The sequence below is a fragment of the Rhea americana genome, unplaced genomic scaffold, assembly GCF_003343005.1.
Source record: "Rhea americana isolate MKP2758 unplaced genomic scaffold, rheAme1 scaffold_36, whole genome shotgun sequence".
In the NCBI taxonomy this organism is placed as follows: Eukaryota; Metazoa; Chordata; class Aves; order Rheiformes; family Rheidae; genus Rhea; species Rhea americana.
The window spans coordinates 4,151,455-4,166,817 of NW_028186490.1; the positions used below are offsets into that span (position 1 = coordinate 4,151,455).

The 15,363-nt window shown below is 37.2% G+C and overlaps 1 protein-coding gene across 1 annotated transcript in view; it reads right to left on the reverse strand.

Moving 5' to 3' along the window:
* Positions 1-2,899: 2,899 nt before the first annotated feature.
* DLG5 (discs large MAGUK scaffold protein 5) overlaps positions 2,900-15,363 on the reverse strand; it is a 70,765-nt gene continuing 58,301 nt past the window's right edge. The window contains exons 22-32 of the mRNA XM_085312296.1: positions 15,135-15,268; positions 14,407-14,571; positions 13,833-14,016; positions 12,737-12,885; positions 12,394-12,564; positions 10,986-11,182; positions 10,050-10,193; positions 9,740-9,867; positions 8,907-9,016; positions 7,054-7,163; positions 2,900-4,702 (exon numbers count right to left, since the gene is read on the reverse strand). Of these exons, the coding sequence (XP_085168422.1) occupies positions 4,599-4,702; positions 7,054-7,163; positions 8,907-9,016; positions 9,740-9,867; positions 10,050-10,193; positions 10,986-11,182; positions 12,394-12,564; positions 12,737-12,885; positions 13,833-14,016; positions 14,407-14,571; positions 15,135-15,268 (1,596 nt within the window). The 3' untranslated portion in view covers positions 2,900-4,598. The remainder of the gene's footprint in view (positions 4,703-7,053; positions 7,164-8,906; positions 9,017-9,739; positions 9,868-10,049; positions 10,194-10,985; positions 11,183-12,393; positions 12,565-12,736; positions 12,886-13,832; positions 14,017-14,406; positions 14,572-15,134; positions 15,269-15,363) is intronic.

Here is a 15,363-nt window from a genome sequence, read left to right on the forward strand (position 1 = left end):
TAAAGTTTTTAGCATGTTGACAGGCTTGCTTCCAATCTTAGAGAAATTTGTATATTGTTATATATGCAGTATCCTCACATCTTGATTAAGCTAGGTTCTTTTTCTGAACTTCTAAGACAACACGATGACCCAAAATTCCAAGAAAAGCAAAATTTGACGTTTCTGAGGTTTTTTTTTGTTTGTTTTTGTTTTGTTTTTTTTTTTAAGTTAGCTAATGGAAGTAATATTCTAGTTCTTAGAGGTTCTCTTCATATAGCAAAGGAAAGGGTCATAAATCAAGATACTAATCTCTGAAAGCTACCTCAACCTCTGGTGTTACCTCCTTCAAGATACTGCACGAAGAAAATAATCCAGTGAACACACACATTCAGAGTATAATCTACTATTGATAAAACCTAACAGAAACACGTAATTCATCATAATGTGAAGTGACTGGGCTATATTATACAATGATTTTAGTGATTTGTTTTTTTCCAATGATTAGGTCACTGCAATTTTTCTTCCTACAGTTCTGCAAAAAGACTCACATTTACAAAGGTTGTACTTACGTTAAGAAAATTATCTAGAATTTCACACTTGACAAATGAGCTGTGAGAAACTAATTGGATCTTCAACAGGCTTGTTTTCTAGCAGGAAAAATCACTAAAATGTATTCTCGAGTGAGATCTACTGAAACCAGAACACCTTTAATGGAGGTTTTTCATCGCTTTTAAATGAGGTTACAAGATAGACTTGCAGGACAATAAGTTTTGAATTTTTTTCTTCATGGTATGCTTTTTATGCACAGTTTACGTCAAGGAAAGGATCCACTTTGGCAGCTTTTAAATTTAAAGTTATAAAGTTAAGCTGAAATTATAAGCAACTATTGGTATAAAAGCTTGTAAGGAATTTTTTTAGTAAAATAGTTCTGTTGAACAATCCCAAGTTAAGCTAGTATGTTTACACTTGGGTGATAGATCCCCTGTTCACCTGGTTACTAGATTAACGTTCTCATCACTTGAGTTATCTTAGCAAAAGCATCTCTTTGAATACTGAAAGAAAAAGAACTCATCTTGGATAGTTAATTTTTCTATCAAAAACGTATTTTTGCACTAAATAACAGCAACATATTTTAAAGCACAGTTAGAKAATTAAGGCAGAAAAATCCCTTTAAAAGCAACTAAAAACAATAAATATGAAATCCTCACACCTATTCATACAGCAGCCATAAGAAAAATTTACAGAAGATGCCAAGCATCTTTTTTATACTGTTCAGTTCCTACTGCCGGTATACGAGTTGYTGCACAAGTCTCAAGCCTGCCTCACTGGATATCTGTACTTTTCACCGCAGTTTCTTTAGTTTCCAAACCAGTGCACATTTTTCCAATCCTGAGGTAATTTAAAAGAAACTGTCCACTGTGAAATGGAGGTATAGGATCTTACAAATTACATCAGGCCTTAAACATACTTCTGGAAAAAGAGATTACAAGTCTGCACTTCAGCCATGAACACATCCTTCTGAGAAGGATCTAGCAAAGCTGGTCAAGACTGCTTAGGGAAGTGACTGGCGTTCACTGAAAGGGATTACGGTGCAGCCTCCAAATTCATCAGGCACTGAGAAAGGACTCTTGCCGGAGGTGGAGGGGTTGGCAGCTGCTGGAGCGTAATCCCGTGTCCAGCGAGCGCCTGCCCTGCAGCTCAGAGCACTGCGGGCAGCATACRGAGGCCGTAAGAAGGTAGATGCGCCTGAATGCGTTAACGGCAGATTAGGCTGCAACATCTTCAGCTGTGTTAGGCTGGTTTAGCAGCTTTTATTATTAYGGGAATGTAAGTAAAAAGATCCTGACTTCTAAACTGCTCCAAACTTGCAGTGATACATACTGCACAGTGACTTAGGAGAAGTAGGGTGACATTCTCAAACTTTTTCTAGCTGCCTTACTTTTAAAGCATTTTTGAATAATCACAGAACTGTATTTTCTGTATGAACACATGGACAAAGTTACTCTTTTTGGAACGATGGGCAAATCTTGCTCCAGCATGTTGAAAATACAAAGCTGCATCAGAAAAGTCCTTAATCTATCTTAATCTGAGCTAAAGGAATCTTATTGATTTTAGCCAAGGCTTCAGCTCCAGTCCCCTGCGACCACAATATGTACAAGGCATGCCTGTTTCTGACCTGCCTGTTTCTCATTTTCTTTGCCCTCTATTTGAACCATGCCTCATGCTTTTGTTTGTTTGTTTTTTTTTAATAATGGAAAGCAAGCAAGATATAGGTCTGTCTTTGACTAAAGGCCATTACTAGGTATTCAGATTACCAAGAGGACTGACTTAAGCATGMGTCAGATTGATATTTGAGAATAAAGCAATTAGTGAAGCAGAAAAGTGAATATACAATAATCGCCTTCCCTAAGCTTYCAGATAAGTCAATGAACAGAACAGGTTGCTCTGCCTAATGTGTAAAAACTGAGATACCAAATTCCACAATGTGCCTTTAAACTACTAATAAACGTTTTGCCCTGTATTTAAGGCAGGAATTCCCAGCGACGCTCTCTTGAAAATGGCAGTAACATTAGCTAGACAGGTTCTGCAGTAAAACCCTCTTTCCAATCACTTTCACTCCCTGCAAATGCAGGGAACAAAATTTCTGCTCGAAATCCTTACACACCATTTGCCCACCCAACATTAAAAATACCCTACAACAAAACAAAATCTCAGTTCTTGTGCCCTGCTGTTTTTGAAAGCCTGTAGTATTACATATTTTGTATGTAAGGCTGGGCAAAAACACAAAGCCAAAATTTGTTTCTTTCAAAACGGACACTTGAACCTATGTATGTCAATTTTGGAAGATGACAAAACCTTATATGGAGACTCAGCTAAAAAAGTCAAGTTAGATGCAAGCACCTTTTATAAACAAGACAAGTTATAGAAATTGACCTTTATTTAACACAGGAATCAGTTTCTTTAACCTTTTTTTTTTTTTGATACAAAGTGACATTTTTATTTTAGTACAGAAAATCCATTTCTGAACAGTACCTGTCTGTTTGAGGTGTACCACTGGAGTCCACTCTGACCTCAACTTAAAAAAAAAAAAAAAAAAATGAGATACACAGAAAACTGCTGTCCCTCACCATGAGAAATACTTTTGACTAGTAATGCATCCATACCATTTTGTATTCTTTATATATATATATGTGTGTGTGTGTGTGTGTGAGAGATATATATATATATATATATATAAAAAATATTTTAAACAATAAAACAGCATCTGTAAAACAGAGTTTAAATTTAGGACCAAATCTTTCTCTGAAGAACTGTGCAGAAGAATCCCTTTTTATTAAACAAACTGCAAACAGAAGCAAAACGACAGCCTATAGTGTAAAACGAGAAACCCCACATAATGAAATGTTAGGAACAGTGACTGAGAAAGCAGTTCTATTCAAATGATATTTTAAAAACAATTAAAATACAGTACCCAAAAAACATGGCACAAAAGACAGAAGAGAYGAGTACAAAACCTGTGTTAGAAAAACACAGACTCTGAAGTGCAAAAACAAAAAAGGAACTGATACAATGGAGTTTGGTACAACAGGCAAATAAGTACTGCAACCAAAACTAAATGCTCATTTATTTGTTGACAGTGAAAACACTAACAATTTAGTACCTTTCTAAAGGCTTTTAATCAAAGCCCTAAAACTGTGCCTGCTCTTATATTAAATAAAAACAATCTATGTGAATGCTACACACTGAAATACAAAGCTTAAGAATTACCCTGCAAAATTGCACCAACATAAGCTTTCAATATTTACAGTATCTAAAAGTGACAAAACACAGCATGCTAGGCCTAGAGCTTATGCCTCTCTCCCACCACGACTTAGTCCAGGCCCAACAACCAAAAATTATTATTTCTCAACACACAYGTAGGCTTGGATTGTTCAGATATATTATGACGTTTAAATATTAGATTCATGCATAAAACAAAAAATGGTTTCTCTGACAGACAAGCGTTGACAGAATACAAACAGTGGTCTGCCCTGTAGAGGAGTGTACTTCCTTCTGAGCCTACTCCCAAGACGTACCGATTGAAATCCCGTGTTATTACCCGGTAGTCACGTCAACAACATGCTTAGAAACGGTCAGAATAGCAAGACAGAATCATGTTGCGCATAAACCGTTCACTCATCTGCAGRAATTTCACTCCATTTGGGAGAGTTATCTCATTAAGTGAAAGGAGACAGTTCAAAAAAACAAAACAAAAAAAAACCCAAAAGACATTCAAGTAAACAGCAACAACCAAATACTTTGAAAARGTTTTTGTAAACTTGTAATTCTACAGGGTTTTGCAGCACTGCTAAATTCATTTCTCATGGACAAGTACTCTCAGGCTGCATCCCCTCCTGACAGCCCGTCGCACGTGTAAGTACGACGTAAGAGACGAGCTCYGTGAAGTGACCTACCCCTTCCCTCCTGCCTCGTGAGTTCTGCGTGTTCAGTGTATCATTCCCCTTCGTGAAACAGAAATCACCTACTTACATCTTTATAAAGACAGAAATGGACACAGTCCACTGGACAGAAAGTTAACTGGTTATTTACACTGCAAAGCAGTTCCATGGCAAAATAACCTAGAGCGGGCCAGCAGGGATCCACAGGACTTTGTTTTGTTCTTGATCGACGGTTGTCATAATCTGAGTGCAAATGCTTGCAAGGGCTCCTCCTTGGACAACACCTACGGAAAGAGAAACCCCACACACAAATTGTGCACTGGAACAAATGGTGACGACTCCCTACCAAGAGCAGTGGCAGGCATTTTTCTGCAAAGTGTTTATCAACACATCAGAATTAATTTACTTAATTCAATACTTGCCAGATGCATGACTCTATTAAAACAGGAAAAAGAATAAACAGAGCAAAGAGGTCAAGCACTCAGTATATAGTCTCTTCTGCTAGTCCTTTAAACTGCCCAAGRAAGCAGAAGAACTGATGGCTATAATCAACTAAGACAACTGTTTTGTTAGCATTCTCCATGTACTATTTTCAGAGGAATCAGGTGGCAAAGTTTAAGTCTAAAGATGGTCAAAACCTGTTATATCMTAATAAACTTTTGCTGTTGAGCATATGGTGCTAAGAGTTTTATATTTATGTGCTAATATACATAGAGACTATAGCTGTAGCAACTGGCACTATTTACAAATATTAAAAGCAAATTATGAGGTAGCTCACAGAAAGCCAAGCTAAGTAAAACMGCCAGGGTTGCTACCCAAATCTTATTGACAGCTATGTTTCGGGAATAAAAGGTAAACAGTAAATAACGCTGAAAATCGATTCAAGAGATAAACAATCTTGCATTCTGCCACGGCTAAACATAACAGTCATGAAAGTAAAGCGGTAACACTGACACAGGAGAAGAGACTAACTTATTTAGGCTTTAAAACTGAAGTAGGGAGAAATCTGTGACTTGAGAGTTATGTCAGTAAAACCTCTTTAGCCTCAGCTAGCACTAATGCTAGAAGGAAACTGAAMGTCTTAAGGCTTAAGACATATTTCCATGCTTGAAATGTAAGAATTTYATCCTACAGAAAAATTAACTCTGCAAGATACAGTGATGTAAGTTTTSACACAGACTGCAGTAACTGAACAGAGCTATGGATGGTGGAAAACAGTAATTAAGGGGTAGTTACACATGGTGCTTAAAATTTGGTACACGAGGTCAGTCTGAATGGTCATTAGTCTAAAAATGTATTTACTGAAGTAGTCGGGGAGCTCAGGTCTGAGAGAGCGCGTATAGCAAGCTACTGTGTTCAACACGCTTAAACACAGGCATGTCTTACGCGCTAAACTGAGATTTTATAATTTCAGAAAGCCAAGGCGTCAGCACAGTTTGGACACTGGTTTTCAGTGACCAGCAACCACTGGAAACTAATGACAGCTGGAGCCCTTCGTGCCCGGCACTTTCGTAGCAAGAAGCCCTTCCCCGCGGGCAGGTGACTGGGGTACACAGCAGCCCGCCGGGCGCAGCGGCTCTGCTTCCACTATCAGGTAAAATTAAGATGCAGCAGCTGACTCTGAACAAGGGGCAGAAGATAACTTGTGCTTACACACAGGTCTGGCCCCATGCACGTCACGTTCTGTCAAGGTTGAGCTTGTTCACCGAAAATGAACATTTGTGTTGCTAGTACCGGGAACTGACTTCTGAGGACTTGTGACTTCTCTCAGAACGTGCTGTGGTAGCTCTGTACAACAGATACCCATATCTTTCCTCCCTTGCATTTCACAGTATGTCCCAAAACATTTCTTTAAGAATCCCACATATTTTGGGGGTCCTGGATTGTTTGTTTGTTTGTTTTGCCCCTTCCCCCTCCAATCCAGATTTCTGGAAGGCTTCAATTTCAGCATTTCTTCATTTTTTTTAATTGAAATTTTGTGGCCATTAATGTCCAGATCACTAGAATTTCATCCCCACTCTTTTGACTTTATGTGGAAGCACATGGAAATACACTCCAAAACAAGCAGGGGCAGTCTTTAAGCACAGCAGTGTATCTCTCATAGACGTCAAGTAGTAGCTACAATTCAAGATTCATATATTGCACTTTACGATATTAAAAGTCCTCTAAAATTATGTTTAATTAACCAAAACAATGCATGGTCCCAAATTACAATGCATAGTCATCTTTTCCCTTTCTTAAAAGGATTAAAATGTCTCACACATCAGTTCATTAACTCATGCTACAGCCTTTTTATAATTACAAAATAAGTTATATTCTTTCTACAGAAGAAAGAACTGACAACACTGCCTGTCAATGTCAAGGTATTTTCATTATCATCATCTGTAATAAAACATTCTGAGAATCTTTTTAGGTCATAAGATTCATTTTTGGCTAAAATCAAAACACAGAAAACCATACAGTAGTACTTATATTTATATTCTGTTACTTCCTCTCTCACAAAAWGGAATACCAGAGTTTGCCAAAAGGGAAAATGAAAAAAAGAACTCTGAAGAAACACAGCATGTTTTGAATTACAATGCAAATGGAGAAAATTGCAACTGCGTCCTTAGTGAAACTTTGATTTAATACTAACCTGTGAAGTACTTGCTGTACTCCTGTTCTATTTTTTGAGCCGTCTCAAACTGTTCTTTGGAATGTTTTTGTGTAACTTTGTCCCTCAGGAAGATTGGGTCTTTTTGCTCTCTATAAAAAGAAAGAAAAATATTGCATAAGTGTATTTATTTTAAATGGATTTGAAGTAATTACCACCAATTGGGTACATGTGAAAGTGATTAATTTGCAAGCATAACCCTGCACACAGAGTGCCATCTACTGTACTTCAGCAGTATCGGCATTGTCATCAGGATCATTCCAGTGCTGGCGTTTGCTATCAGAGCAAGGCAGCATTCCTTGAAAGTCACAGATCTTGGGACGGTGCTTGGGCAGAACGAATATCATTTTTTTCCATTTTACGTGAATCATACTGTCTTACCTACACACTCCAGTAGTCTCTGCACACAGCCAAGCTACAGTCTTGCACTTTTAAAGGGCAGGAAATATTGAACATTGAGCAAATTGTAAACAAGGATGTTTTAGTATACGTTTACATATCTATGTCATCGCGAAGGTAACTGATTTTCTGTTATACTAGCTGTAGGAAATATAATTAAAATGCAGAGAAATACAAGTGCTAAAAATCTTCAGTCAGAACAAGGCTTATAGCATTCTCATCTATGGCTCTAGCTTGAGGTCACCAGTGGGGGATTCTGTTCAAAAAAGCAGAATTTACAGTCAGCTAGCAATGACATAGGTAGGTACTGACCCAATAGAGGCATTGGTCCTTCCAGCATTGAAGAAGGAAGGCCAATTTTATTTTATAAAGTATGGGGGGTAGAAATCACTACTGAGCTAATATCATTGCCATGGTGGGTATGTCTACAATTTAGGGATTAAAAAGTCTTGCAGAATGCCAATAGGACCTGTGCTAAATCAAAAGTGTTCTTCTGAAAAATCTCTGGTGCCCGGAACAGGCACAGACAGTATGCTACTGCATCTTATTTTGATGACTGCTAAAACCCTTGCTTGTCTAGTTCAATCTCTGTCACTTTCAAAAAAAAAGAAAATAGCTTTAATGGCCACTCTTTGATTTTCAAAAGGGCTCCGCACATGACAGTTCAATTCATCATTCCAGTGCATGATCCTACAGTCATACTGAAATGCACCACATTGCTTGATTTCTTGCCTGTGTTTGGCAGTGGTGGTACATATTTCTGTAACAAACAACTAGGCACCAAAATTACAAAAAGATCAAACACAAAAAGAGTCTTCAGCTTTCAAAATGGAAACAGCACAAGTAAAAGGCCTCTTAGCAGAACTATTTCTAATACTTATGCAGGGAGATTATGACACTTCTTGCCAATTAAAATAGTGAAGGCTAACTAAAATATTACGGGATGGACTGGAAATTGTAACTCCTGTTCCCATTCCTGGCTGTAACTGAGCAGGATATTCTCCACTGAAGGGGAGGTAGTTGACAAGTCCAGAGTCTAGGCAGATCTGTAAGAGGGAAAAGCACACTGCATCCTCACACTCGGCCCCACTGAGATTAAGAACAGATCTTTGCGATAGTCACCACTTAATGCTTTATTTAAATATGGATCACACTTGCATCTATCTTACTGTTTAACAGAACGATGACTGAAAAGTATTTGTAATATCTCCTGGCATATACACAGTTTAATTTATGTYGTTCTATTTCCTTGAATGATTCACTTATTCCCATGCAACCAAAATGGAGTTAAGRCCACTTACCTCACAGTTTATGATAGCATTAATTTCTACATTTAAGAGAGATTGAAGATGACTAGGATAAAAGAAACAGTAAAGGTACAAGTTTATTTTAATATAAAATAAACAGCCCTAAGCTGTACCCACCCACACACTTACTTGATTTGTTTAGCATTTTTGTAGCGAATAAAAATTACAATAGGGTAGATATGAACACTGTGGAGCCGTTCAATGGCATGAGGAGCGATGTCAAGCAGACAATGACAATCCTAAGATCAAATGTAAATGCAAAACACTCATTTAGTTACAGAGCAGAAGCACACAAGCAAATCCCCCATTTCTTCTCCTACTTAAATCATTGCAACAGAATTTCACTTCCCATCTAGCAATTAGGGCTACCGATCAATTTGTACCCAAAGAATTTATAACAAAAGACAGAAAATGAAAAAAGAGCAAGACCTTCCATTTACAGCATTAAAAATGTGTATAGACAGATACAGAAGTATTTGGAGAAATAATGAATTGAAAATGCGGATTGAACAGAAAAAAACAACATTTYTCCCTCTAAATTTTAGTATTCATATTCATTTCCTCTTTCAAATCTGCTAAGGAAACACAGGCGTTCCTTAAGCAACAAGGCTCTGTATGTCGTATGACAAAACTAACGGCAACATATAGTTGTTAACTAACATTCGCCTCCAGGATTCTATTTTATAGAAAACAAACAAAACTTTCTAACTTAATAATACTATAAAAGAATATGCACATGTCCAGTTTCTCCACAGCTGAACATGCATAAAATAATCTTTAAACAGCTAAATGCCAGAATGAGATAACTGTTCCGTACCTTGTTTTATTTTATTAAGATGGTGACCTGGAGAACCATTCTCTGGATGTCTTTAAAGCAGGACAATGCTAATACACCTTTTTCCCCATATACTATGACCATATTTTATAAATCTTAAAGAACTGTACCATAAAATGTGACTCACCTTCTCTGTTATCTCCTTTATTGAAGCTACAGTTGTCACATCAAAATGACCACTTCTCCGTTTATAATCTATAAACAGACAATCCTTCACACCCCGTTCAATAGCTTGTTGGGAAGCTTTCATAACCTCTATTTCACGGAACAAGAAGAGAGTTGTAGTTCATTCCAATTTCTTAGGCGCAGAATGAGACTTACAGAACAATCTCTACAAATTCAGATTCTTGCTTTTCTCCAGGTTTGTGCTAGCATTTAGCTCACTTACATAGACRTTACTATCATTTGCTATAAGCAAGAATGATTGGCATGCTTACCAAGAGGACATCTACAAAATTTTCCAGGCGATTCTTTGACCAACATATCCTTCACGGCATCAAGTAATGGTCCTAGAATAAGCACAGGCCTAGGAGAGGTACAGTCCACTTTTTGTACACGCTGATATGCTAGACTTCCAGAATCTAAAAATATAGAAAAAAAGTTACTTATAAATCATTTCATTTGGCATTCTTCAAATAGCACCCCAGTGTAACTGTGAAAATAAACCCTGGGTCATGGATAAGGTCTAGACAAGTATAAGAAACTTCCACTAGACATTACTGCAACATTCTCCACTTAAAAGCTTAAAACAGATTTTTTTTTTTTAGTTGAATGTGATAACTTTTCCCCCTTGCATCAATCCTTAAAACCAATCATTCCCATCTTTCCTACAAATGAGAACAAGGCACAGGATTTGGTTTCTCTGGTCTGTTAGGTTCTTTTCAGGAAGTAACTGTTGTAATCAAAGTAAGTGGTGTAATCAACGTGATTTTTGTAGCGCAATAAACAAATTAAGTACAGTTTACTGAACAGTGAGCAGGATTTCAGTCTAAATTAAGCAACCTGGACTGAAATGAACAGTTCAAAGGAAGATAGAAACCACACATCAAAAGACAAACTCCCTGGGGAAATGAAACATTAATGCTGATAGACCTAGGAATAAACTATTAAAAGCTAATAAAATTCAAGTTTTAATTTGAAATACTCTGGTGTATTTTTTAATACAGTATCTCTGTTGGTTGCTAAAAATAAGGTACCTAAGGTACATTCAATACAAATCTATATTTCTAAAATGTAATTTCCTCATTCATATACAGACCAACCAGAAAGCTACATTACTCATAAGAGTCTTGCCATCATTAAAAAAAAAAAGAAAGAAAAAGAAAGAGAGAGAGAGAGAAGGCAGCCCCCTCAAGTATAACAAAGGAACTTGCCATCTAAGAAAGGAATGGAGTCTGTACTGATTGTATCAAGAGCCAGTAAATCTTTTCCATCTTTGGAACCACTCCGCTTGTGTTTATGCTTTCTTCTGAAGAATGACCTCCGGGCTGCTGCTGACAAAGTCTTAGARGAACTGTTCTCATCTTTTGCCTCAGACATGCTGTGCCTCCTATAGAATTCCTGATCCATCCTAGAGTGAAATGGATTAAGTGGTTTATATTTAAAAGTATCTATTTTTTTCTTTTTTAAAAAACTTTTTGATAAAAAAAAAAATCACTGCTGATTCTCAAACCCACTGGGAATGCTTATCTCAAGCCTTAGTAAGAGTATCTTCATTACAGAAAATTAACAATAATTAAAGAACAGGCATCTGAAATTTGACTCTAACACCATTTCTGCAAGAACGCTATAATACAAATCAAAATATTGCACAGAGCTTGACCATTTTGACAGTTAGGGCTAAGTTCTCCAAGGCACAAAAGACAGTATGCACCTAATAGCTAGAAGAGTCAGTCTCGTACAGAACTGAAGATCCCACTGTTTCTACGAAGCTGCACATTATACTCATCCTTACAAACCACTTTTGTCAGCAACCTGAAATAATACAGTTTCATTTTATTTTTTTACAGTTTTATTTATCACTGAGCACAAAGATGCTGACCACATGACACATGTAAAATGCAGTCAGTTTTACTCTTCATCTTCTAGTAATGAGGCAATCAATAATGTTTATACGTCCGTATGTGTATACTGCACTTCCAAACATCCCAACTAATACCATTGCTCCCATTATGAGGATGAGCTTTCAGTTATGACCTGCAGAAAAAAATATCAGAAGGAAAGCGAAAGGAAAGTAGAAAAACAGTAATCTTGAAAAGAACAAAATCTTTTGTCACTGCATGATACCTAATGTGATTTCAAAAGTAATAAAAAAAAATTTTTTTAGTTCCTGCACACACCTTAACTTGACGTAAGCTCTCTATCAACATTACAAGATCCTGGTAGACAGTTTTATATTAACAGCTCTGTTCACAGATGGAAATTGAAGACATTGACCCTGCCTAAAACCAAATGTAACACCCTTGGAGTAAAGGGCATTCTTGTGAAAAACTGCTTTAGTTACTGAGTCTTCTATCACAATGTGGTGCTATGCACTCTTCACTTCTCATTTGCTACAGTAAATTTACTTAATTTAGTGCTTACTTTAAGTAGCACTAAAAATTAATTGATAGAGCAATATATTTAATTCATTTTAAATAAAATATGCCACCCCTAAAATAACATATCTAAAAATTAATATTTTCCCCAAAGGATAGAAGTAAGCAAGTCTTTTATATTGCATCTCATTAGTCCAAGACTTTTAAAGACTAAGATAAATAACTTGTTACATAGATCACTCACATATATTTGCTTGGAATCTGTCCTCTTTCCAGCTTCTGAGCATTCTCATCTAGCTGCCAAGCCATCCAGCAACCAAAGTTTCCCTGTGGTAGAGTATCATCAACATATAAAATGTCATCCTTCTTAAAGCTTAAATCTTGCTCCACCTCTGCCAGACGGTCATAAAGTGCTCTGGAAAAAAAGACATAAACAGGCCCTTCAACTGATATTCCATCATCTCAAAGAAACTTATTAGTAAACTTCAAATTTCTGAGGTGTGGTAAAACTGATGAATTACTTTTCATGATGGTCAGGATATTATCCTAACAGCCTTACACTGTCACTGCCAGTCACACTCAAATACCTGATATAGAATCCATCTCCGGGAAGCTCCTTTATCTTATTGAATTCTTCTAGTCTGTATTGAGTCTTTATTTTGATGTTTTCTCCTGGCTTCAACATTTCAAGATAAGCTTCCTCAGCTGTTTTATTTCGCATATCAATGGACCCATACTGCAAAACAAAAAGAAAACCACTCTCAAGTCTGATGCTGTATTGTAGCAGGCAATAGAATTAAGTGTGCTTGAAAAGCACGTAAAATGGGCTTGATTTTCCCACTGGCAGGCTCCATATACAAGCAAGTTTTGCCACTAAATACTACTACAGTTTCAAACTTAAGATTTCTAGCGAGGAAGGAGGGTCAGAAGGGAATGGGAAACAAAATACCCAAGTGAACCCAGCAGAAACACCCGTGTGAGAGCACCTGTGCTTCTTTGGTAAGTTTGAAAATGTAAGCTGAAAATTACAGAATTGACACTGAACAGAATTTAGTATTTTTAGACAGAGTAAGTCTGAAAGAAGGCAGAAACATGGCAAAGTAAAATCTCCCTCTGGATACAATGAGAGAGTCTCAATGCTCAGATACGGTCCATCACAGCTGTACCTGAAAAGCTCAAATACGTATCTATTTATCACCCTAGCACTCCYACCTGCCAAATACAGAAATATTCTCATTTTAGATAAAGAAAGAGTCACAAACAGATTACATGTTTCTCCCCCCAACAAAGTTTCATTAAATTTTTATAATGAGAAGGATCAACATTCTGTGATTTGCAGTGTCTTTCATATTCTTGTCTTTCTCCCATCTAAAGCAAGTAGATTCAATATTTATTATTTAGAGTACAAGAGCAGCTGTTTATAAACCCAAGTGCACATGCCAAAGTCCTTCAAACCTGTGGGCAACTTGCACTGTCAGCAGTGGTAATTCTTCATACATGGTCACTACCATCCAGCTCTTCACATGTTGCAATGAAAGTTATGCATCTTTTTCAATGTTTATGGCAGAAACGCAAAATTCACAGAACATTCCCACTCCAGAACAGTGAGAGTCTTTGTACAATTCTCTGTCTATATTGTTTTAGAAATTCTGTCAGTATGCTGCAGTTTTATTAATAACTTACCTCAAGTATCATGTCACCCAACACTAGCCCGTCAGGACCTTTTGCTGGGCTGTCGTCATCTACATCCAACACAAATATTCCATACAGGTTTCCACCACATATTTGGATCCCCAGATCCACCTGGGATTTTTTAACAACAACAGTTCTAGGTTCAGAGGTCCTTTTGTTCACGTCCACAGGGCCCCTTTTGATAGGGAGAAATAACACGTGTGCTTCATTTTTAAAAACATGCATTAGAGTATACACATAACTGGCCACCTAAACAGAATATATTTACATAATTACTATTCAAAGTAGGTTACCTACAGACACAGTTTTATAAGACAAACTTCATGTTACCTGCAGATGACTTGAATCAAAACAATCTGGTCTTACACTTTCTTCACTCCTTACAGACCCTCACATTTCAAGAACAGACTGAAATCATATTTTCATCCTCAGCCCAGCTAATTYGTCAGCTGACTTATTTTAACCCACCACAGCCTTGACAGAAGCACACTTTCATTTTCTATACCCTTCACATTCACCCTGCCATTTTTTTTTCCCCTGCTTAGGGGAAGAAGTTTCACTCTACCGTAAGGAATCGCGGGGACTTGTCGTTGGTGTGGTTTGTTTGGATGGAGGCGTCATCGTTCCTTCATCCTGCTCGCTCACAGTGTCAATTATGGAATGATTGTCAGGCGTTGCAGCTCCACTGTCTTGAGGGGTGGAATGGTTACTCACAGGTTCGAGGCGAGAACTAGCAGGAAAACAGAATAAAAGGTTGGTGGTTAATGTTTCACCAGTGCCAAAGATTTTCTATACAGGCACAAAGCTGCTAATTTGGCTCCAAATCAAGTATCGGCAGGAGAGAGACACCTGCGATCGAAACAGCATTGCAAGTAACACAAATTCTCCATAATACTAAGAAAGAAACAAAATTCAATTTTAAAGTGTGATCAGGCATCAAAATCTGAAGGATAGTTTCACTAAATCATATGCATTTTCAAATTAGTTTATGGAAATCCCTGAACTCTGAAATATTTAAAAACTAGTTTAAGTACTTGAACCTCCACAGGAAGAAGTGACCTTTGATTTTAGCTTTTTGTGTCTGAAGAGTATGTCCAAATAGGAAAGAAAAAACAATAGGAAGTGCATCAAGCATTTGTCTGTTGATAAGTGCATTATACTAGCTCATTACTTTTCTAAGTAGTCGTACTTCTTATCAGCAAATGTTTGTAAATGTTATCTGTACAGAGTTATTTACTAACGAGATAGCTGCACAGACCTGAGAGCAGTTTTTCAAAGGCTAGTTAGCCTTACCTTGATCGTGAATGATTGCCAAGCTGATACATATGAGGGTTATACTGAGCCAGAATAGTAATAGTGTCGCACTGCTGCCCAATGATCAGTCGAGCCTGTTGCTCTGTAGCATTTCTCAARTTTATTCCATTAAACTAGGAAAAGAAGAAACCCACAAACCAGGATGTCAAATTTTCAAATGGAAATTGGCAAATTCATTCTTTCAATCTCCTAATTAGTTTAACTTCTA